Source organism: Ochotona curzoniae, unplaced genomic scaffold, assembly GCF_017591425.1.
Source record: "Ochotona curzoniae isolate NIBS_2020 unplaced genomic scaffold, NIBS_Ocur_1.0 contig_46, whole genome shotgun sequence".
Classification (NCBI taxonomy): domain Eukaryota; kingdom Metazoa; phylum Chordata; class Mammalia; order Lagomorpha; family Ochotonidae; genus Ochotona; species Ochotona curzoniae.
Window position 1 is genome coordinate 6367228 of NW_024466340.1, and position 24475 is coordinate 6391702.

Sequence of the window (24475 nt, forward strand, 5' to 3'; positions counted from 1 at the left end):
CCTTTGCATGTCCGAGCTGTTTTTCTTCCTTGAAAACACTGTTTTTAGGGTGAAGACTGTCTCCCTCTGTTGAGGTCTTTACCACCTGCTGAAGCAGAGAAAACTGCTGAGAGGGTAATTATATGGGCACGGCTGGCGTTGCAGGAAGAACCGGAGCATTCCAAAGAGGTGAGACTGTGACGAAATAAAAGGTAACTCCAGATTTGTATGGATATTACTCAAAAAGACAGAGAAGACAGCTTTCCACATAAGATCTTTCTTGGCTGTAGAATCAAAATTCCTGTATGAATTTGCTTCACAGAAAGAAGCCAAATACACGATCTACTTTTTAATTTGTTTTAAGACATTGTGACAGAAAGAGGAGAGACAGAGCCTGCACCTCCTGTTTAACTCCACGGGTGACGGCAGTAGCAAGGACAAGGCCACAATGAGGCAGGGAGCCTCAAATGCCCTCGGAGTCTCCCATGTGGGTGGCAGTGTGTGCCATCCTCTGCTGCATTCTCAGGCACACTAACAGGGAGCTGACTCGGAAGCAGGACAGTCAGGACTCACACTGCACCTGTCTCAGCAGCAGCCTGACCCGGTGGCCACAGCACTGGCCTAGGTGTGACTATCTTGCCTGCCAGGCCAAACACCTGTACTCGCCCCACCCGCTTCTCTTTTTGTAAGCTTTATTTTCTTTATTTGAGAAAGGGAGAAGCAGCCAGTACTTGCACCGGAGGCCAGCTGGGATGCGGGCCTGACAGGCGGTGGCTTCATGTGCTGCCCAAGCTCACCTTCAGCAGCCCCTTGGCTAGCAGACTGTTCCTGCAGGGTGCATTTTACAACATTTCACATGCACTGTATCATTGTAATGTTTTCTTTTTTCTTCTTTAAATATATACATAAGTAATAATCAAAGAGAGTGATTATATATTAAGTCTTCTCTAAATCATGTATTACAATTCTATTTGCTTTTTCTTAACTTATCCTGGAATAAGTTGTTATCCTTTCAAATAAGTAAGTCTTTTTATAAGAAAGTATTGTAATTGTTATTCCGTGGTTTTTCTCTCTTTTTTAAAGTTTTGTTTATTTTGACTGAAAAGGCAGATTTATAGAAGGAAAAACAGAAAGATCTTCCATCTGCTGATTCACTCTCCATATAACTGGCTGGAGCTGAGCTGATCCGAAGCCAGGAGCCCGGAGTCTCTTCCAGGTCTCCCATGTGGGTGCAGGGTCCCAAGGCTTTGGGCCTTGCTCCACTGCTTTCCCAGGCCACAAACAGGGAGCTGGATGGGAAGTGGAGCAGCCGGGACAGGAGGCAGCACTTGCAGATGGAGGAATAGTCAGTTGAACCATTGCTGCAGTGTATCTTCTTGTTGGTATTGGTGCAAAAACGGTCAGTTAAAGCAAGTAGCTTTCATTTCGTGTCTTTCCTTTAGGATAACGCCTGGAGAACATCTGTTGCCAGGACAGCAGTGAACATTCTGAAGATGCTCTGCGACCTCCAGAGAGGTAGCGTCCCTCTCTGCTGCCCCTCGGAGTCCAGGCCCTCCTCAGGGGGCACAGTCGGCCTGTGCTCGTTACTGACTTTGACCGAGCCTGGCCTTCCTTTCCTGTCAGTGGCTCAAGGACACAGCTGTGTGTCTCTGTGCTTCAGTCCTTTGGTGCTAGATGTCCGCCGTGCCTCGTGCTGACTGGGTGTTCTTGCTGATCAGTTGGTTGTGACAGGAAAGAATCCATTTAAGCTTTGAACTTAAACAGCTCAGAAAGTAGCCACCTCGGAGGAGCAAAGCCGCCGTTCACTTCACAATATTTGCCACTTCTCTCAGAACCCATGAACTTCTCATTTCTACCTCCATGTAGAACAACTAGGATTACATCCTTCAAACTACAACTCGTTTTTTTTTTTTTTTAAGATTTATTTTTATTATTATTTTTTATTGGAAAGGCGAATATACAGAGAGGAGAGACTGAGAAGAAGATCTTCCATTCGATGATTCACTCCCTAAGTGAGCGCAACGGCCGATGCTATGCCGATCCAAAGCCAGGAGCCTCCTCCGGGTCTCCCACGCGGGTGCAGGGTCCCAAAGCTTTGGGCCGTCCTCAACTGCCTTCTCGGGCCACAGGCAGGGAGCTGGAAGGGAAGTGGGGCTGCCGGGGATAGAACCGGCGCCCATATGGGATCCCGGGCATGCAAGGCGAGGACCTTAACCACTTGCACCACCGCGCCGGGCCCTACAACTCGTTTTGTACTTAAATTATGTTGGCATCTGAAAAGAGCCACGAAGATTCTCGTTTGTGCTTTGTCTCTACAATTTGGAGAACACAGTGTTTTAGTTTGCTCGCTGTTGCTCTGCTTGAGTGGCTGGGACCCAGTAACTAAGAGAATAGAGGCTTGGGCAGCTTGTGGCATTGTGGGTGTCTGAAGCATGGTGCCAGCCTTTGGTGTGGATGCAATTATTACAGTGTGCATGGCACAGGGCATCTCGTTGAGACAGGAAGCTTGCTAGACAGGTTAGTTATCTGCTTGTGAATGGATTAGTCCTGGCAGAGGCCCCCGACTCCGTCACCTCCCGATGGTCCCACCCCCAGATAGCATTAACATATGGTTTTGGGGAGTTGACATCAAACCCCAACGTATAGGAATATGTACATTTGCTGTAACTTAGAATTTTAATTGCAGACAATCAACAGAAGAAGAATGAACTGGAAGAAACCCTGAAGTTATTTAAAGTCGCTGCTAGCTTACAGGTAAAAATGTGTTCATAAGTTACACATTCTTAATCAACACATTTTGCAAAGAGATCTCTCCTCAATATTTCTGCATTTGCCTTTGAAAACCTCACGTACTGGTTTTCCTTCTCTCTGAGCAGCTTTATTCTATTTAAATATTTATTCATTTATTTATTTGAAAGGCAGTGTGGGGGCCCAGTGTGGTAGCCTAGCAGCTGAAGCCATCGCCTTGCACATGTCAGGATCTCATATGAGCACCAGTTCTAATCCTGGTGGCCTGCTTTCCATCCAGCTCCCTGTGTGTGGCCTGGGGAAGCAGTCAAGGACGGCCCAAAGCCCTGAGAGTCTACACACATGGGAGGCCTGGAAGAAACTCCTGGTTGCAGATTGGCTCAGCTTCAGCTGTTGTGGCCATGTCGGAGTGAACCTCCTCTGTATATCTTCTAATAAAAATTAAATGAACCAATATTGGAAAACAAAACAAAAAGGCAGTGCAAAACAGAAGTGCTTTCCATGCTCTGGTTCACTTCCTATATGGCTGAAACCAGGAATGGTTTCCACAGCTGGAAGTCGGGAACTACATGCAGATCTCCCACTAGAGTGGCAGCAACCCAGTCCCTTGCTCTGTTAGGGCTTCCTCCAAAAGCGTTAGTAAGAATCTGGAGTCTGGAGCCAGAGCCAGAAATCACAGCTTGGTACCCTGCTCGGAGAAATGGCTTAATCCCCTCCCTTACCAAGTTCTTGGTCTTTGAAGGAGAGGGGAGGAAGCAAGAAATGTGGCAGTGGTTTTTAACACACACACAGAGCCCTCTTGATTCCTTGTTGTATTTTCCTCTGCTACAGGAGAACTTTGAGGTCTTCCTTCCATTTGAAGATTACAGCAGCGTCTCCCTGGTCGCGGATCTCCGTGAGCAGCACATCAGAACCCATGAAGTTGCCATGGCCAGACACAAGGGCACCGCTGCTGAGGTGCAGGGCCCAAGCACCAGGTCAAAGCTGCACCGACAGGCGCTGGCCCTGCAGGTGTCCGAGCAAGAGCTGGAGGCTGAGCTGACCTTGAGAGCCTTACGGGACGGGAATGTCAGAATAGCTCTGAACAAGTGCAGGTGATGTCCGGGTCCCTGGAGTGCCTGACTGGTCTGCAGCTGCCTCTGTTTGGGGCAGGTGATGCTTTGGTTTTCACAGAAGCCTCTGTTCATTTGTCACCCTGAGAGCCTGTTTCGGGTAGTAAGCAAGGCAAGGATGGGAGGCTGCCCCCTTAGGTACCGGGAGCCCTTGCTCCAGGTTACTGTGCACTTTTGCTTGCGATATCCCAAATAACCTGGAAACCAAACCATGGTGTACATGTTAGACATTTGATGCATTGATGATAATGTTTATTTATTCACGTGAGTTTTCTAATGTCCAGTGTTTCCTTTCCTTTAGAGATTTATTCAGGTTCCACTGCAACCCCCGCACGGGGGAAGTGTTATTCCTCGCCTGTCAGAAGCTGTGTCAGATGTTGGCCAATGATGTCCCAATGACAATACCTGTGGGACTCGATCTTCCTTCTGAGATACATGAGCTGGCATGCCTGGCTGCCACCATCTGCAATCCAGGTGACAAGATCCATTCAGACAATGTTTATATTCTCTGGTTCATTTCCTGTTTGTCTGCCAAACACTGTCTTCTTTATAATTGGGCATTTTAGTCGCTACACAAGAGACAGTATGCGCTTTTATAAAGGGATGACTTTTTCTGTTGAAATACAGAGAAATCTCCATACACTGGTCCATGCCCTACACGGCTGCAGCTGACAGGGCTGGCCAGGCTGAAGCAGCAAGCTGGACTTCCATCTGGTTTGCCTGCATGTGTTTCCAGGCACATTAGCAGAGCAGCTGGGATGCCAGCGTCACAAGCAGCTTAGTGTGCTGTGCCACCGTGCTGGCTTTGAGGGATAATGTGATTGATTCCTTTTGAGATGAGGGTTCTAAAATAGTCAGCTTCTTAGCAACGTCATTTCTGATTGTAGATGAGGCCTGCTGTCACAGAACTGTGAAATTCTTTGCCTTCTCTGATCTTCCTGTGCAACTGAGCCTAAGGAAAATTGAACTGTGATAAATTTAGGGCAGTAGAAGCTATATGAGAGTTATCTAAGGCCTTCCTTAGAATACTGAACAGTAGCTCTAACGAAGTTGTTCTCAGTGTCCTGAAGGTGTGGCACATGAGTTTAGTGAGTTTTCTCTGTTTTCTTCCAGATCTTGTCCTGGACGCTTTGGAACTTTGTAAATACACATTAATGGCAGTGGAGCTGTCCCGGCAGTGCCAGATGGATGACTGTGGAGTTCTCATGAAAGTAAAATCCCTGGAAATCTTCCTAAAGCAAACCCCTTGCCAGCCCCATTACACGTCACTTCTAATGCACTTGCTGTTTATGCAAGCACTGCCTCTTTTTTACATGGCCTTAACCACTCCGGCGAGCAGCTCAAGGGCATCAGGCTACTTTCTTTTTGTTTTTCAAGATTTATTTATTTTTATTACAAAGTTAGATATACAGAGAGGAGGAGAGTCAGAGAGGAAGATCCTCCGCCCGATGATTCACTCCCCAAGTGAGCGTAACAGCCGGTATTGCGCCGATCTGATGCCGGGAACCAGGAACTTCTGGGTCTCCCACACGGGTGCAGGGTACCAAAGCTTTGGGCTGTCCTCGACTGCTTTCCCAGGCCACAAGCAGGGAGCTGGATGGGAAGTGGAGCTGCCAGGACTAGAACCGGTGCCCATAAGGGATCTCGGCATGTTCAAGGCGAGGACTTTAGCCGCTAGGCCACCACGCCGGGCCCAGGCCATTTCCTTTTATCAGTTACATTTATGGACTTCATTTAAACTCACGAAGCATTGGGGCCTCAATATATATATACTTCCTCTGGACGTGATTGTTCAGTTTGAGAGTACTTTAAAATGCCCATTCTGTAAGCCATAGAGCAGAAGAGACACATGACAGCTATCCCTCCGTATCGATGACGACTCCCTGTGGTTATCACTCAAGTCTGAGAGATGGTGCCCTGTTCGCATATACCTTGTGCACATCCTCCCAGATACGTTAGTTATGTAGCTTAGACTATCACGTCAAGGTGAACGCCGTGTAGATAGTTATTACACTGTGTGATTTAATACATAATCATAAGGAAAAATAAGTGTGCGCATGGGTTCCATGTAGGCCTCTTTTCCCTCCAGCGTCTCGGTCCGCACGGCTGGCTGGGGCTGTTTGTGGAACCCAGTGGTTGGGCAGGCAGCCGTACAGGATCACATCAGCTTCCCCAGGCCTGGGGCTCTAAGCGTGGGACTTGGCTCTGCTTGGTGAGGCTGCTGTCTGCGTTTGTCAACATCCACCATCTTCTCCATCTTCTTGGTGTTTAGACTTCCTTTGGAACTCACAAAGATCCGTATGAAGAGTGGTCCTTCGGTGACTTCTTCAGTGAGGACGGGATTGTCCTTGAGTCGCAGACGGTGCTGCCTGTGGTCTATGAGCTAACCGCATCGCTTGTGCCGCTCACTGGTAAATTCCACTTGCATCATGATTTACTGCTACTCTAGGCAAATTCAAGCTGTAGAAGTTTGAGACAAGGCTTATACACAGTAATGCAGATGGATCTTACTGACATAAAAAGAATTGATGCTGTGTTATTTCATCTATGTGGAATCAGAAAGCAGAGCAGGACTTGTAGATGGTTGGAAGTCAGGAGAGGGTGCCCTCTGAAGAGGCAGGACGGAAGGAGGCCTTCTGCAGCCTGCAAATGTTCCATCTTTGCTTTGTTTTAAAGGTTTATTATTGTGATTTTTTAGTTTGAAATGCAGCATTATTGAGAGAGAGAGATCCACCAGTTCACTCTGCAGTGCCAACAGCAGCCAAGACTGGGCTTGTTCGGAGCCGAGAGCCAGGAGCTCAGGAAGATGGGTTGGAAGTGAACCAGTGCCGTTATGGAATGCTGGTGTGACAGGGCAGTGGCTTTACTTACTGTATGATGGCCTGAACCCCGGCGTTCTGTTTCTTGTTCTTGGTACTGCTACATTCAGTTTGTGGAACTTTTTCCATAGTTTTATATTATTTATATTTTTCTGTGTGGATTTTTTTAAGGTTTATTAAGGAGTTTTTATTAACCAAGCTTGGTGATAATAGAGCATGCTAGAAATAACAAATTACAAGTCCATGTGGCAGTTCAGGCAGTCGCAATCCAGCCAAATGTAACGCCAAGAGGAGCAAGTTGGTCATCACCCTTAAGTCCGTTAGGCTGAAGGCATATGTCCCAGTGTCCCCAACAATATAAGTTATCCCAAGAGACATGCAGCGAGGAACCTGGGCACACTTACAAAGCTGTAGACATTCACCTTCCCCTCGCTTCTCTGCCCGCTGTGTGGATTTTTTAGTGTTTCTTAAAGCAGCAGTTTGCTTTAGTACATTACTTAATAATAGCCTAAACTTCATTTTTCTAACATTTATTATTATTATTATTATTTTAAAGATTTATTTATTTTTATTGCAAAGTCAGATATACAGAGAGGAAGAGAGACAAAAATCTTCCATCGGATTATTCACTTTCCAAGAGACCACAATAGCCAGTATTGCACTGATCTGAAGCCAGGAGCTCTTCTGGGTCTCCCACGTGGGTGCAGGGTCCCAAGGCTTTGGCCTGTCCTCGACTGCTTTCCCAGGCTACAAGCAGGGAGCTGGATGGGAAGCGGGACTGCTGGGATTAGAACTGGCACTCATATGGGATCCTGGCGTGTTCAAGGCGAGGACTTTAGCCACTAGGCCACCGCGCCGGGCCCAGGCCATTTATTATTTGAAAAAGTGACAGAGAGAAGGGGGAGGAGAGAGAAAAAATTTGTATTCACTGATGCACTCCCCAGGTGGCTTCATGATGGCTGAAGCATCCATGACCGAGGAGCTGGGCTGGGCCAAAGGCAGGAGCCTGGAACTCCATCTGGGTCTCCTCTGTGGGTGGCAGAAGCCCACGTACTTGGGTCATCCTCTGCTGCTTTCCCAGGCACCTTAGTAGAAGTTGCCTTGGAAGTGGAGTGGCTGGGCTTCAAATGGCCTTCCCGTAGGAGATGCTGATGTTGCAGTTGTTGATTTAAGCGGCTGCATCCCGGTGCCTGTCCCTAGTTCATGCTCTAAATAGCTAAGGATACATACTTTGTAAGAGTTATTTTGTTTATTGTTAACTAATTTGTTATTCTTTTTTCATAGAGGGAAGGAGGCATCCTTTGGATTCCATAAGCTTACCGTACTGCTCCGTTAGAGAAGGTATTTGTAATCACAACTGTGTTGCATTATATGGAGAGTTTATAAATCCAAAAATTCCTTGGAATTCTGAATGAATTTTATTTGGTGATTGCTAGTACATTTTTTCTTTCAGAAGCTCAGAGGATTATGTGGTTTGGTACTGTTCACTTTCATAAATCTTCATGAATTTTACATCTCTAAGTATGGGAGTGGTCTCTTCCATTTTAGTTTAAATACGCTAATTGCAGTCAATGTGTCACTGTCTAGTGGTCATGGTTCGTTTCTGGTTGAAATCAATGCTCGCATTGAGTGTCTCCCTAGCTGACTCGGAGAGGGAATTCCATCCCTGGCCTGCAATTTCCACAGGTTGTCTCTGAAAATTGTTTCTGATAATGTAATTTTTTTTGAATTTGAACAAATTTAAAACCCTTTGACTCAGATACATCCCTGCTGTCCCCTCACAGGAGGCAGCTGTATGTCACCTGTGGTCAACTCCATCTCTGCTCTGCTTCAGAACCTGCGAGAGTCCAGCCAGTGGGAGCTGGCCTTGAGATTTGTGGTCGTTTCCTTTGGCACCTGTCTTCAGCACTCGGTGTCAAACTTCATGGATGTCGGTCTGAGTGAAAAGGTATCGTTTTGAGAACAAGCTGTCATTTGGCTCACCAGCAAGGAGATGCTCAGCTGTCGGACTTGAGAAGCGTCATGGGTCACGGCGCTGGCAGCAGCCCTGCGGTGTGCAAACTCCAGTTCAGTGAGGGAGGAAGAGTCTCCTTCGGCCCGCTAGCCTGCCTTTGTACTCCAAGCTCAGTGCGATTTTGACTAGACTACTTAGTTCAAGCATAGCTGTTTACTTGTACTTTGTATAGTTTATTATTATAGTTATTTGCATACAGCATCTCTGAAAACTTGATTGAATACAAACGTTATCACTTAGCACCCTGTGTCTGAAGCTGGCTCAGAGAGGTCGCCTCGGTGTCGTCTGCCCTGACGTGGTGTCAGTGTTTTTTGCTTCCGTCCTCTTTACTGAGGAATTGTTCACATAAAGTGCACGTGTTCTCAGTGTGCCGCCAGCCACCAGCGTCTCACCCGAGGGACGTGAAAGTTCCTTTTCCCCCTCCCCTAGTCCTCCAGCCAATCTTTCTCTTTAACTTAATGATAATACTTTTTTTTTTTGCATATAATAATGAATTTTCAGAACTCCTTAATGGGTGATAAAAGTCAGGGCCAACTTTACGGTATAGTTGATAAAGCAATTGCATAGGATGCCAGCATGTGGGTGCCTTGCCACTCTGGTTCCAGTCTGGTTCCCTAATGACCAGCAGCACCCGTGGCATATGGCTCAGGTGCCTTGGGCCCAAACACCCACATGGGAGAGCTGCATGAACCGGTGAAGCTCCCGGCTGCCAACTTCAGCCTGGCCCAGCTCTGGCGGTGGCCACCGAGGAAGTGAACTAGTGGGAGCTCTCTCTCTCTCTCTCTCTCTCCCCCTCTCTACAATTCTGACTTGCAAACAAAAAAAGAAATCTTCAAATGAAAATAGTTGATAAAAGTTAGAATGATGTAATAGAGGCCGACCTGATGATTGTTTTGTTCTTTTCTAAAAGCTGTTTGGAGAGACCGCCTTAGTTCAATCAAAGCATACTGTTACAGAATTAAAAGAAAAATCCGTGATGTTCATCAGAGGAAATGCTGCGACTCTTCTACACAAAGTAAGTTTTTGTTCTTGGTAAACCTGTTTTTCTTCTTTTTTGCTTTTTACCTCAGTCAGCACTGCCAGGGATTGAATAGCTTATGCTTCCAGGAGCAGGCATTGGGCCTGCCAGCAGGCTCCAGTGGGGAGGCCCGCGTTGTGGGTCACAGAGCCTGGTTCCGGCTCCCTCTGCTTCTACTTCCAGCTTCCTGCTTGCTCCCACTCCGGAAGGTAGCAGTCCCTGCCAGCCACCTTGGAGACCCGGGTTGAGTTCCAGGTCTTGGCCAGCCTTGAGCTAGCTGCTATGGCCTTCTTGGTGTCTATAATTTAGTTTGGTGATTAGTAGGGCTTGAAGTGCTTGATTCTGTTTCATTTATTCAGAATTTGCTCTTTATCCGTCTTCCCACAGGTATTTAACTGTCGTGTTGTCGACCTTGGCCTGGCCCTGGGTTACTGCACTCTTCTGCCCCAAAAAGATGTGTTTGGAAGTCTCTGGAAGCTGATAGATAAAGCTTGGCAGAATTACGATAAAATTTTGGTATGCCATAGGAAGTACTCGCTCACAGTTCCTGAACTGTTAGATTTAGGGGACAAAATGAAGTTGGCGTCACAACTTCATCTTGGTTGATGATCAGAAATGCCTATGACTAGTGGGTGTGTACACAAGTCATAGCATTGCTTGACTCGGGGAATGAAGGTGTTTTTATTTTTTAAAATCTGAAGTCTTGGGCCTGGTGTAATAGCCTAGCACAATAGCCTAGTGGCTGAAGTCATTGCCTTGCATGTGCTAGGATCCCATATGGATATTGGTTCGTATCCTGGCAGCGTGCTTCCCATCCAGCTTTCTGCTTGTGGCCTGGGAAGGCATTTGAAGATGGCCCAAAGCCTTAGGACCCTGTACCCCTGCAAGAGACCCGGAATGAAGCTCCTGGTTTCGGATTGGCTCAGCTCCAGCTGTTGCAGTTGCTTGGGGAGTGAATCAGAGGACAGAAAATCTTCCTCTGTCTTTCTTCCTCTCTATATATCTGACTTTCCAATAAAAATAAATAAATCTTAAAGAATCTGAATTCTTCAAACCTCAAGTATTGTGCTTACCAGTGGGTGTGCAGACCAAGACCAAAGAGCTTGTTCTTTTTAGAGCAAGTTTAAAGGATACAAGGTTTCCTTTGTTACCTGTTTTAAAATTTATCTTTTGTGGGACACTGCCTGCAGGATAAATGATATTTCTTATGAAGAAAAGCCAGACTCAATTTATGGCATGATAGAAAAAAACTGACTTACCTAAATACTGCGTAGGAAGTCATGATTGTTTAATAGTTAAAACAAGGAAAATCTGTTTATTATTGGGCTATATGTAAAAGATGTTGGGATCACATATTCTATCTGCAGTAGAACTTTAATCATATTTTAATTTTTTCTAAGGCAATCTCTCTGGTGGGCTCTCAGCTAGCCAGTCTCTATCGCGAGGTTGAAATGGAGCTGAAGTTCCATGAGCTCTGCACCGACGCCCGGTGGGGCATCCGCCTTGGGAGACTTGGTGTGAGTATTCCTGGTGTTGCTGCGGTGTTCATCCCTTCAGGAAATGTGCACACAGGTCTCATGTTTCCAGAGAGAACGTGAGAACTGTCTTCGTTGTGGTCATGCCAGGTGTGCATGTCGGTGCAAGAGTAAGGACCTTTTGCCTTGTTTCCGTATTTTTAAAGGAAATTCAAAGGGCCTTGACATTTTAATTAGCTTTGCTTGTGAATTTATGGGAGTCTGATTTGGTATCAGCTGCCATTTATGCTAGCCTTTAGCCTCGTACCTTTTGTTTTCTGCTGATTTTATTGGGCAAAGAAGATATTAAGACGTATACACAGCTATATACACAGGTATATCTTGCTTTGAGAACCCTGAGCAAGAAAGGATAAACAGCCATTGTATCTGACTTTGCCAAAGAGTAAACAAGCAGACCTCTGCTTTGCAAACCTCTATTTGTAGTAGACAGTTGACTTCTGATGAGGGGCAGGTGCTGTGCAGCCTTTTCCTGGTCCACAGGCTGGTCTCCCGCTGACCTTGCCAGCCTTGCCCTGTGAGGCAGCCAGGAGGAGTGTTCACCTCTGACCTCAGAGTTACTGTTGGGTTGGGGAGGATAGCAAGGCACAGAAGAAGTTGGAGGAGCCATAAAAGTTTCCTTATCCAAAAAGCTAATGGTAAAAAGCCTGGTCCATTTTTCTGATCCAATGGAGAACATTATTTTGTTTTGTTTCTTGTGTTTCTAGATTTCTTTTCAGCCAGTTTTCAGGCAACATTTCCTCACTAAGAAAGACCTCATTAAAGCACTTGTGAAGAACATAGATATGGACACAAGCCTCATTCTGGAATATTGCAGGTAAGTCTTGACGCTTGAATGGTATTTTTGCTGTGAGCTCAACACAGTTTTACTGTAAGAACGCTCAAAAACATGCTTACGTGTGGCCCTCTGATAGCTTCCTTTGCTCACCCCAAAACTTCGTAAATCCAAAGCCAGGTTGAATTCTGTCAGGCTCTTCCTTTTTATGCACTGTTTTCGTTTTACCCAGATACAAATCACCTAGGATCCTTCATTAGGGATTAAAGTTTCTGGGTTAAAAAAAAAAACAGGGAAAGATTTGTTTGTTTTTACTTGAAAGACAGAGTTACAGAGAAAGGAGAGACAGAAAGGTCTTCCATCAACAGATTCTGTCCCCAAATGGCTACAATGGTTGTAGGTGAGTCAGTCTGTAACCAGGAGCCTAGAGCTTCTTTTGGGTCTGGCACATGGATGGAAGGACTAAAGGACTTGAACCATCTGCTGCTGCTCCCCCAGCTGTATCACCTGTACTGGAAGTAGCCAGAACATGAACTGGTACCCATAAAGGAGGCAGGCAATGCAGCCTGAGGCTTAACGTGCTAAGCCACAGAACCAGCCCCAAATATTTCTCTAATATAAGCACGTGCTTGCTTGCATATTATTGGTTTCAAAGTGTTCTCATATCACATAATTTGTTTTTTTACATTTTTTTTATACATATCATTGACAGCTGATAGAAGGGAACATCCATGTGTCAAGACCACTCAAGGTCGAATTGTGACTGCCTTGAAAGATAAAATAAAATAAAATGTAATTGCTCCAGAAATGTTAAGGGAGAGGCCAACAGAATGGTTCAACAGGCTAATCCTCTACCTGCAAGTGCCAGAATAGTATCTGGGTGCTAATTCATGTCCCAGCTGTTCCTCTTCCCATCCAGCTCCCTGCTTATGGACTGGGAAAGCAGTGGAGGACGAGCCAAAGCCTTGGGACCCTGCACCCACATGGGAGACCCAGAAGCACCTCTTGGTTCCTGATTTCAGATCGGCTCAGCTGCAGCTGTTGTGGCCATTTAGGGAGTAACCAGCGGATGGAAGACATTTCTCTCTCACCTCTCCATAACTCTTCCTTTCCAATCAAAATAAATAAATCTAAAAAAAAAAAAAAATGTTAAGGAGCCATAGCCCTGTCCCAAATTGTGACAGGTTAATGGAACCTGAATTGTTTATAGTGAAGCTGCTTAGTATATTTCCTGTGGCTACAAGATGCCCTGTTCTTCATATAGACGGTGAGGAGTGGAGAATGAGCCTGATTGCACACGCTGAGCCTGCAAGGCTCTGGGTACCCCCAGCTGCAGGCAGTGCTGACTTACAGCCACTGTGTGACTGCTGCACAGATGATGGTCAGTGCATGCACTCCGTCGTCTTTATTGATTTTTGGTTCTGCATATTGATTCTACATTGATCTGTAATGATCCTGGCTGCTCGTTACATGTTGCTTTGTGGTACAGCGCCCATAACACTATCCAGTTCCTGTCAGATGCCTTCCGCTCACGTGGCTTTGGTGACTTGTGTTTGTAGGGTCCTAATCTTCTGCCTTAAATAAATTTAGCTGATGTTTAGAACATCAGAGAATGACTTTAACCTGGTGGTTCTTAAGGCTTTTCTTGATCTATTGGTGATTCTGAACAGAAATTAAAGTTCTGGTACAAGGGCGTTTCAACTATTACTTTGTACTAATCAGACTCTTGATTTTTCAGTCTTTTGTTATTTCTTTCTGACTCAGCAGAGTGTGTTCACATCTAGATCTACGTGATTGCAGGTTGAGGGATAAGCACTGTTAAAAGCAGTTGACCTTACGAAAGAATCTTGACTTAATTTGAACTGTAATGCTGCAGCTAGGTGGAGGAATCCACCAAGGGGGAGGGCACGGGGAGGGGATGGGAGAATCCCAGAGCCTATGAATCTGTGTCATATAATGCAGCGTAATTAATATATAAAAAAAAAAAGGCAGTTGACCTTGTCTTTTCCCTTTGCATGGGATGTCCTGCCCTTTGTACAGAATCGTGCCTTGCGTACCACTTAGTGGTATCTCTTTCAAGATGAGCAAATGTAGCTCTTCCTCCTACCTGTTAACTGTGCTGTGCTTCGCGTGGATGAGTTACTTGATCGACTCCCTGTTGGTGGATGGTCGGGTTGTTGCCAGTTTTTCATTGCAGTCGGTAGAATCCCTCCATGCGTGTCTTTCTCTATTAACATCAAATTCATAAAAATGGAGATGGTATAGTAAAGGAAATACATGTTTTCGACTTTGTTGACGTTTCTCCATTACCTCACTAATTTACACTCCCACCAATTAGTGTCTGATTTCTAAAGCTGTTCATGAGCTTTAATGATAGGAAGTTTGTCTGATGAGACCAGGTGGGATGGAGACAAGTTCCCGGGGGTTCTGTCAGAAAGCATGTGCAGTTTAATGTATGCGGGACTGAGTTGTGGCTGCAATTTCCAGCACATTCCAACTGGACTGTGACGCAGCTCTCCAGCTCTTCATTGAAACTCTCCTCCACAACACGAGCGTCAGCCAAGGCCAGGGGGATGAGAGCATGGAGCTCCTGAGGCACCAGCACTCCAGGCTCCTGGCCAAAGCCACCGAGATGGTTCCTTTGCTGACAAGCACGAAAGACCTGGTCATCAGTCTTAGCAGCATCCTATACAAGGTGGGTGATTGCTGAGCAGCGTGTGCCAGGCCATCTCTTCGTCCCTCCAAGCATGGTGAATTCTAGAATCTCTGGTAACACAGTGGATATGGAAGTCCTATCAGGTTTTTGTGAACTTTAATTTTCAAACAGTTAACAGTTCTGGTTGGCTTCTTTCACTAAGATTTATTGTAAACTATACTGTTATAAGTTATTGAATAAAACTGAATCCATGTGGCAATATTTTACCAACTTTTGTTATTTTTTAAAACAGTTGGATCCCTATGACTATGAAATGATTGAAGTTGTCCTGAAAGTTATAGAAAGAGCTGATGAAAAGATAACCAATATTAATATTAATCAGGTATGAAAAATGCATTCAATATTTTAACTCACCTTTCTGCTTTTATTTGAGTGGTGATGCTGTTGAGTATCTTTCTAGCTTATTCTGTGAAGTCTCCTTAAACACTGCACTTTATTTTAGAAGATTTTCCCTAAAAGGAGTAGATTGTCATGCATACATATTTCAGCATTTATCCTTATCCTGTTTTGCTGTATTGATGGGATTTAAGTCTTTTAATGAGTATGAAGTTAATCATGGAGTAATTATGAAGAATTTTGGCAGCATTAACAGCCCCTAAATAAATAATACAAAATGGGGCTGAGAGATACTGAGAGTTAATTTTAGACCTACATCCTCTGTATTTAAAATGAAATCGGGTGCTTCTGAAGTGTGTGCCTGACTGGTAGCCAACGGCTCTGACTGCTGCTGGTGTTGGTATATTTTTAAACAATCATATACACTATGTCTTGGAAGAATGGCATTACAGGAAAACTAAAAAAGATTTTGATTATTATCTTTTGAAAGTAAGACCCTGTCAGGAATGGAAATCGATGGTGGTGTAGATCTAGACAATGTAGAAGCTTTTGGGATTGGGATATTATTAACAGAAAATACCGTTTTATTTTAATATAGGCATTGAGTCTTCTGAAACATTTAGAGTCATACAAAAGAATTTCTCCTCCCGTGGACTTGGAATATCAGTATATGTTGGATCATGTCATAACTTTGCCACCAGCTGCCCACACAAGGCTGCCTTTTCATCTGATATTATTTGGCACAGCCCAAGACTTCTGGAAGATTCTCTGTATGTTCATTAACTTTCTAGGAATTTTACTGGGTAGCTGAAGTTTCTTTTCCCTAAGCAAACCCAACTGTGTTTCATTTCTAGCCACAGAGCTCAGCGAGGAGTCCTTTCCCACACTGCTACTCATCTGTAAATTAATGAAGGTAATGGGCTCAGACTGACCTGCAGTTAATCCCAACCCTGGCTGGGGACTCCTAGCTCCTGTCATGTCAAACCTCGCCTTTCCTTTCATTGTCAGTTCTCTCTGGACACTCTGTACGTGTCTACGGCGAAACACGTATTTGAGAAAAACCTGAAGCCAAAGCTGCTTAAGTTCACACAAGCTAAGCCGTCCACACTGATCAGCAAAGAGGTAGCCCGCATCACACAGACCATCGAGTCCTACCTCCTGTCCATAGTCAACCCAGAGTGGGCCGTCGCCATCGCCTTCGCTCTCACCCAGGAAATCCCAGAAGGTAGGAACTGGCCCTGTGTTGTTTCCTGAAATCATAGCAAGAAAAATAAAGGATCTATTTATTTGAAAGCAGAATTGTAGACAGAGAAATCTTCCATCTAGTGGTTCACATCCTAAATGGCTGCAGTGGCTACTGCTGTACCAGCGTGAAACAAGGAGCCGACTCTGATTCTCCCATGTGATTGCATGGGCCCAAGCATTTAGGCCATCCTCCCCTGATTTCCCAGGACCATTAGCAGGGAGCTGGATCAGGAGCGGAGCAGCTGGGACTTCAACTGCTGCACCCTCTGGATGCCAGCTGGGCAGGTGGTGACTTAATCCATTATGTCACAGTGCTGGCCCCTCTTTCCTATTTTTTATCTTTTTAAGATGTATTTCTTTTTATTGGAAAGGCAGATCAGATTTATGGGGAGAAGGAGAAATAGAAAGAAAAAGGTCTTAATCCACTGGTTCACTTCTCAGTTGACTGCAACGGCCAGAACTGAGCCAATCCAAAACCAGGGTCTTCTGGGTCTCCCATGTGGACCCAGGGTCCCAAGGCTTTGGGCCATTGTCTACTGTTTTTCCAGACCATAAGCAAGGAGCTGGGTGGGAAGTGGAGCAGATGGACACGAACCTTGCCCCCTATGGGATCCCAGTGTTTGCAATGGAGGATTTCGCTGTTAAGCCATCGCATTGGGCACCCTCTTTCTTTGTTTTAAGAAGTAGGTTGCTACTCTGAAAATGCCTCTGCTGTCTCTCTTCACCTGTGACACTGTTGAACATTCCAGAACTCCTGTGAAGTAAACAGGACCTGCTGCTGGTGTGTCGGGCAAGATCCTTACTTGAACCTCCAGTTTGTTGGTAGGAATAGAGACAGATTGGTTCTTCCTCATGTCTGATCAGACTTCCAACAGTGACCTGATATTCTCGCCAAGCACACAAACATGAACACTTGCCACATTCTTGTTGTGACTTAAGTTGGAAAACAATTAATCCTCATTAGTCAGAAACTGGATTAAGGGACTGGCATGCTGGCATACAAGCTTATCTTCCACCTGTGAGCGCCAGCATCTCAAAAGGGCACCAGTATGAGCCCTGGGTGCTACCTTTACTGTCCATGTCTCTGCTTGTGGACGGGAAGTGGAGCAGCAGGCTTGAACTAGTGCAGGTGTTTGTGGAGTGAACCAGAGGATGAAGATGTTTCTCTGTCTCTGTCATTCTGTTTTTCAGAATCAGTAAATCGCAGTATTATAAAGGCCTGTTCATTGTCTAGCACATGTTGTCTTGAGGACTGAGATTTCTTTGCTACTCTTTTTCCTTTCAGGTCCCTTCAAGATGTCCAGTCTGAAGTTCTGCCTGTACCTCGCTGAGCGATGGCTACAGAACATCCCTCCTCAGGTGTGTCTGAACTGGCAGGCTCAAGGCTCTCTTCTCCTTTTTTTTTAATTTTTTGGGTTCTTCAAATTATTTTTATTGGTTGGGCAGAACGACAGCCCAAGTGCCCTCCACAGTCAAGACTGGGCCAGGCTGAAGCAAACAGGAACACGCTCTGGGCCTCCCAGGTACTTAAAGCCATTATCTGCCTCTTCCCAGACATGTCAGCAGGATGCTGACTTGTATGGAATAGGTGGCAGTCAGTTCTAGCACTCTGATGTAGGAGGCGGGCCCAGAAGGTGGCCCAGCCACTTTCTCATCAAGTTGTGGGTGAGTGGTATCTTCCTCGTCTCTGCTCGTGCCTAGGGGGAGCTAAGACTGACCTTCTGTGTAGATGCCCAGGAACAGAGCTGAGCAGGGGAGCCTGGGTCCTAAGGAGGTGCGTAGCCTGCATGGGGTTCTAGAACGGAACGTTTTATTGATGATTTTTAACAGGATGAAACACGTGAAAAGGCCCAGGCTTTGTTGAAGAAGCTTAACGTCCAGTTCCGGCGGTCGGGCACAGAAGCCGTGCTCATAGCCCACAGGTTGGACACTGCGGAATACTTACGAGCCATAGGGAAGCCAGCATCCCTCATCGTCAGTCTCTATGAACATCCGAGCATAAACCAGAGAATTCAGAACTCAGCTGGCGGCAGTTACCCCGGTGAGGGCAAAATGCTTGGGTTTTTTGTTTGTTTGTTTGGTTGGTTGGTTGTTGGGTTTTTTGTTTGTTTGTTTGTTTGTTTTTGTCCAAAAGGAACAATCATTTTTGTTGTGGTAACCTCTGCTTTAGAGGTGGGCAGAGAAGCAGAGAGGTCTCCAATCTGCTGGTTCGATTCCTAGAATCCCCCAGTCCAGAGGAGCCAGAACTGAATGCACGTCTCTGACCTGCGTGGCAGAAGCCCCTTTCCTGGAGCCACCAGTGCTGCCTCCCTGGGTCCATGTGAGCAGGACCCAGAGCCTGCTAACGCGAGCCAGAGCGAGGCTTGCGACCCAGGCCCTGCGCACCAAGATGCAGCTGTCCTAAGCACTGGGCCAGAGCCCACCCCACAGCTAGTCTTGGTTATCTCCTATTGAAAACCGGATCCTTTTCAGTTCTTAATTCTCCATCTTGATTTTCTCTAGATATTCACGCAGCAGCTAAGGAAATTGCTGAAGTCAATGAAATTAATTTGGAGAAAATCTGGGGCATGTTGTTGGAGAAATGGCTGTGCCCTTCAGCTGCGCCGGGGGAGGTAAGTGCCCCAGGGCCTCGTTTCAGATCCCAGATGTCAGTGCTACCCGGTGCCACCTGGTGCACCCTGACCCAGCACACTGCTGAGCGGGACTGTGCTCCCCAGGTACTTCTGTTACCTGCCGGATGTTGATGAGTGCTAGACCTTCCTGTCTGAAGATCGTTTCTCCAACTTCTTTGCTACTCGCTGGCTTCAGAGCCTTTTGTGTAGAGAAAGTAGCCTGCTTCTCAATTTGGCTACCTGTGATTAAGTTTTTATGTTGAAATATTTTAAAACATGAAGAAAATTTTATGAGTAGTATAAAAGAATCTATATACCTTATGTCAGTATCCACTAATTTTTAGTATTCTGCTTTGCCTCATTGCTCTTTCATGATATGTGCAGCTGTAGTACTTTTTTGGACAATTGATTATAGTTTGTGTGTGTCATGCCCACTGAAAAATTGGGATTTGCTGGCTTACTTTTTTTTCCCCCATGGAAAGGCAGATTTCTAAAAAGGACAGACACTCCCCAAGTGGCTACAATGGCTGGAGTTGAGATAATCCAAAGCCAGGAGCCAGGAGCGTCTTCGGGGTCTCCCACGTGGGTTCAGGGTCCCAAGGCTCTGGGCCATCCTTAACTGCTTTCCCAGGCCTCAAACAGAGAGCTGGATGGGAAGCGGAGCTGCTGGGATTAGAACATGTGCCCATATGCGATCCCAGTGCATTCAAGTTGAGGACTTTAACTGCTACACTATCGTGCCAGGCCCTCAACATGATTTTCTATACTGAATATTTCATCTAACAGATTTTCATAAGGTGAAAATTTGTATGATTGTAAGCTTTCTTTAGTGGTTGACTTTTTTTTTTCCCCCTGAAGACGCCGTTGCAATTATTTGAACTTCAGGAAGATGAAGCACTCCGAAGGTACTCTTTGCCTTTACTTAACACTGATCTATCTCTTGATGCCCAGCATGAGTCATCCATACATTTCGCAGAGGGTTGTCTTTTAGACTTCATTGGTGTGGTTGGGATTGGAATCAAGTCTTCCTTATTTAGCTGTGAGTAGAGACAGCCAAGACCCCAAATTTCTAAACTCTCCATGGAGGGTTCCAGGATCGTGAGCTGAGAGATAAAACCCCAAGGCCTTCAACAGGGAGCAGTTATCATTGCTGCTGTTACAGTGGCCTAAGACTGGCCTGAACAAAGCGGGGCATTTGCATATGTATGTTATTAGCTTCTTTGTCTCCTACATATGGTTATACACAATTTTTTTTTTAAGATTTATTTTTATTGGAAAGGCAGATATACAGAGAGGAGAGACAGAGAGGAAGATCTTCCGTCCGATGATTCACTCCCCAAGTGACTGCAGCAGGCCAGAGCTGAGCCAGTCTGAAGCCAGGAGCCTCTTCCTGGTCTCCCATGCGGGTGCAGGGTACCAAAGCTTTGGGCCGTGCTTGACTACTTTCCCAGGCCACAAGCAGGGTGCTGGATGGGAAATGGGGCGGCCGGGATTAGAACCGGCACCCATATGGGATCCCGGCTTGTTCAAGGTGAGGACCTTAACCGCTACACTAGTGTGCTGGGCCCTATATACACATTCTTGATTGGACGTGTTAATGTTGCATGGTGGCCATGGAATTGACATGGAACTAGACATGCGCACATGGTCACTAAGAAGGCTCCACTAGCTTCCCTTAGTACACCTAGTGTTTCTTCCCCACACTCACCAAGCTGTGCACTCTTTGGCATTGGCTAATGCTCAGGCTGCTCCTGACTCCCCCTCGCTGACATGCAGAAGCCAAAACAGTTACAACCCACCAGGAAGGGGACCACCATATTTCATTGCCCAATAAGAGGCTTTGGGCAGGCCTCTTCGACACCCGCAATACCTGTAGCAGGGAGTACATGTCAAGCAAAGAGAACTGTATCCACTGGGACTTTGGGCCCAAGGCCCTACAAGTTCTCTCAACCTGGGAAACTGTGGGCGTTCAGATTAGGGCCACCTGATTGTTCTTGTCCTTCTAAGTGGAGACAAAGAGCGGGAAGGAATGTCAGTTTCATCCCACAGCCATGTCTAACGGGTCACAGTCAGCCATCTTGGGAAGAATGCCGGACCAAGTCAGAAAGTGTAACAGTCTGCGGTGATGGCTGACGTAGGCATGGGCGAGGGAATGGCCCCACATGTGCCAGCTTTTTGGCATTTCTGACCTAGACTAAGAGTAGGTCAGGTGTCCCATGAGGCCTGTATTGTACCTCAGCACTGGAAGTGTAATCATGAGAAGAGATGTGCAGATAAACCCAGGCAGAACTGGCCTGACCATTCAGCCAGTGGTTCTCTGTACCCCACCGTCCACCTCGTCCTTTCCTACTGTTGTGTTTGTTTATTTTAAAGATTTGTTTTATTTATTTGAAAGGAAAAGTTAGAGAGGGAGAGAGAAAGACACACCCTAAAGGGACATCATCCTCGTGCCAGTTTATCGCATGATGGCTAGGCCACAGTCAGCAGCCCAAGACCCAGCTGCTCTCCCCATGAGCGGGGAGGCCCAAGCACTCGGGCCGTCTTCCACTGCTTCCCCAGGAACCTGAGCAGGGAGCTCGGGCAGTGCTCACATGTGGTGTCAGCGCCTCAGGCAGCAACTAAAGCTGCTGCTCCACAGCGCCAGTCCGCACTATGTATTCCTGAGAGCAGATGTGCTTTGGTTCAAGCCAGATGTAGCTGCTGCGATATATGGCTGAATCAGAGCGAGGAAACCAGAAACCCTAAAGCACAGTCTATGCACATTCTGTCTGTGAACATTCTCCCTTTCCCTCTGGAATGCTCGCCTGCCTCTCCTCTAGTTGTCCTGGTTCCCGTGCTGTGTCTACAGACAGACCCACCGGCCAAGGGCCCAGATGCTGAAACAGTTCAATTTTCTATATGCAGCATTCAGTATGCATTGCGGTTCAGTTTCTTAAGTCTGGAAAACTTAAGCCTCTGCTGACTGTTTGACACATGCAGAGGCGAAGCCTGGCGTGTTCTCTTGATGGGGAAGCATCCTTGAGGGAAGCAGGGCTGTGGCTGGCCTCGCGTCCTCGGGTCACATTTGGGCTGTTCAGTGCCTTGGACTGTGGACAGAAGCACAGGGCTGCTGTTTGGGTGAGTTCTCTCCAAATTTTAAACATGAAGGTGACTTAACATTTTGTTTCCCCCAGAGTTGTGTATCTCCTCCAGTCCCGTTCATTAGATTATAGTTCAAGAATGCTGTTTGTGCTTGCTACGTCAGCTACAACGGTGAGTTCTGTAACCTTGATACATACCCACCATGTGCATCTCAGCTGAACATGTTCCCCCTGTGTATTTGCCGTGCTTGATTTCTGCCAGCGCTCGCTCACACACTTGGAACACCGGGTCTGTGGCATCCACCTGCCCCAGTCACCGCTGGCTGCTGTGGCGTGTGCTTTAGTGCCTGAACTGTGTGCCTGTTGGCAACTGCCGCAGGCAGGCTGGCTTCCAGATGATTAACTCCCTGGTCTGTTGACACTCCTGGTGCCCAAGGACCGAAGCAAGGTGAGAGAAGTCTGCACCTTGGCCTCAGGGCCCTGCAGGATCTGCTGTCTGTTCCTCCTCAGCCACTAAATTCCTAGTAGCTTTTCCCCTGAGGGCGACACAGCCTGTCTGGCCTTGGCACAATTATGCCGAGAAATGTCCTTACAGAGGGACAGAGGGAAGGGTGAGGAGCCTGAAGAGCAGTGCTTTTGGGGGCGAAGGAGAGGCCTGGAATGCTGGTGAAGTTCCTGGCAGGAAGGGAAAAAAATCCCTCTGCTTGCCCTCCATGTAGTCTGGCTTTCTTTCCCTTCTTAAAGTGAGAAACCCGGTCCAGCACAGATGGCTAGTTAGCGCAGTTTCCCTTGGTAAGCGCTTTCCGTTGAAAGCAATACTACAGGATGCTTATGTGTGCGTCAGTTTGCCTGACAGTATTAATGAATGTTTTATTTATTTATTTTTTTATTAGTTACGTTGCATTATGTGACACAGATTCATAGGATTCTCCCATCCCCTCCCCGTACCCTCCCCCTTGGTGGATTCCTCCACCTAGTTGTAGTATTACAGTTCAAATTAAGTCAAGATTCTTTCATAATGAATATGTCTTAATTAACAGTTATTCAAAAGGTGAATTTGCAGTAATGGGATATACAAGGGTACTTCTAAAACTTCATGAAAAATAGAATAAAAGACAAGCTTATTTCAGTGCAAAAACTGAAAAATCATGAAGATGAGGGGCCCACATAAAGTTTGTGAAACCTGAATATTAAGAAAAATTGCACACTCTAGTTCTGCCTTGCCAAGACCTTTTTAAAGTGCTCATGCATATGCCTAACAATCGACTTTCAGTAAAGTTGTGTTTGCTTCATCAAGCGCAGTATGACATGATGTCACTGGTTTCTCAATCCTGTGTGTGCTTGCCGTGGCCGTGACGGCAGCCGGGCCCTGTGTGGATTCCGCCAGCGAATGTCCCACCTCTGCTGTTGCACCACAGTGCATACATCAGCATGGAATCACAGGCACATGACATTTTGATAGAACCAGGAAAATAATTTGATCTTCCTTTGAAAGTGTCTCGGAACACCCTTTCAAGATCCGTGGACCACCTGTGAGGCCCCAAGGCTGTATCCTACGGGCACGGGGTTGACTCTGGTCTGGGTTTGTGAACAGCTGCGAGCGTGTGTGTGGATAAGCATGTGCTGCTTCTGTTCATGTCCCAGCTGGCACACGCAGGTGTGCGACCCTGACCTTGTGTGATTTTCCAGATATTGACGGCACGCCAGTTAACCTTCGCCCACCGAACCCGAGCTCTTCAATGTCTCCTCCATCTGGCTGACAAAGAAACTGTAGAATCCCTCTTCAAAAAGCCCATTGAAGAAGTGAAGTGAGTAGAATTCATTGTATTACCAAGCAGGAGCCAGATCACTGTTTAGAACTGGCCTAGAATGTTGGTATAGTTGTGCCTCGCGTGTCCTTGACGTCTTGGCAAAGGAGAGATGGGCCTTTGGAACAGCTTGTGTCCAGCATTTCAGAGAGACGTTCAGAAGCAAAATGTTTTCTTCCTCTTGCACAAATTGATTCCTATTTATGTTACATCCAGCGAATATGTTTGCAAGCTTAGATTAGACATTTAAAAACAAACTGCCCTTGACTTTCTGTACAATGGCTTTTATTTTAGATGTGAAAGTGGCAGGTGACAAAGAATGCTTCTTAGACAGTGCTCTGTTTTACAGATCCTATTTGAAATGTATAACCTTCCTGGCATCCTTTGAGATGTTGAACATCCCCATCACATATGAGTTATTCTGCAACAGTCCCAAGGAAGGAATGATCAAGGGCCTGTGGAAGAACCACAGCCACGAGGCCATGGTACGTGTACTGGTCCCTGCGTGGGATCCGCTGTGTTCACTCCGGCTCCCAGGACTCTGCCCTGTACAGCCGTTCTGCTCCAAGTGCTTTCCATCTTGGCTTGTGGATGGATGTGACCTGAAAGTCGGCCTCTTTCCGAATGCCCATGGCTGAGGTCATCCCTGCCCACAAGGGAAAGCACTCGTGTCATCCCTTC

The 24475-nt window shown here is 46.3% G+C and overlaps 1 protein-coding gene across 1 annotated transcript in view; it reads left to right on the forward strand.

Annotated features, from left to right (window-relative positions):
• The window catches only part of KNTC1 (kinetochore associated 1), a 58386-nt gene that overhangs the window by 24917 nt on the left and 8994 nt on the right, over positions 1–24475 (forward strand). The window contains exons 30-54 of the mRNA XM_040987077.1: positions 49–168; positions 1422–1494; positions 2666–2733; positions 3559–3821; positions 4141–4313; positions 4953–5050; positions 6112–6250; positions 7943–7999; positions 8443–8606; positions 9583–9687; positions 10078–10206; positions 11091–11207; positions 11930–12039; positions 14485–14692; positions 14946–15035; positions 15648–15819; positions 15904–15962; positions 16058–16274; positions 17580–17653; positions 18125–18335; positions 18797–18906; positions 19765–19811; positions 22080–22158; positions 23676–23794; positions 24144–24279. Coding sequence (XP_040843011.1) covers positions 49–168; positions 1422–1494; positions 2666–2733; positions 3559–3821; positions 4141–4313; positions 4953–5050; positions 6112–6250; positions 7943–7999; positions 8443–8606; positions 9583–9687; positions 10078–10206; positions 11091–11207; positions 11930–12039; positions 14485–14692; positions 14946–15035; positions 15648–15819; positions 15904–15962; positions 16058–16274; positions 17580–17653; positions 18125–18335; positions 18797–18906; positions 19765–19811; positions 22080–22158; positions 23676–23794; positions 24144–24279 — 3138 coding nt within the window. The remainder of the gene's footprint in view (positions 1–48; positions 169–1421; positions 1495–2665; positions 2734–3558; positions 3822–4140; positions 4314–4952; positions 5051–6111; positions 6251–7942; positions 8000–8442; positions 8607–9582; positions 9688–10077; positions 10207–11090; positions 11208–11929; positions 12040–14484; positions 14693–14945; positions 15036–15647; positions 15820–15903; positions 15963–16057; positions 16275–17579; positions 17654–18124; positions 18336–18796; positions 18907–19764; positions 19812–22079; positions 22159–23675; positions 23795–24143; positions 24280–24475) is intronic.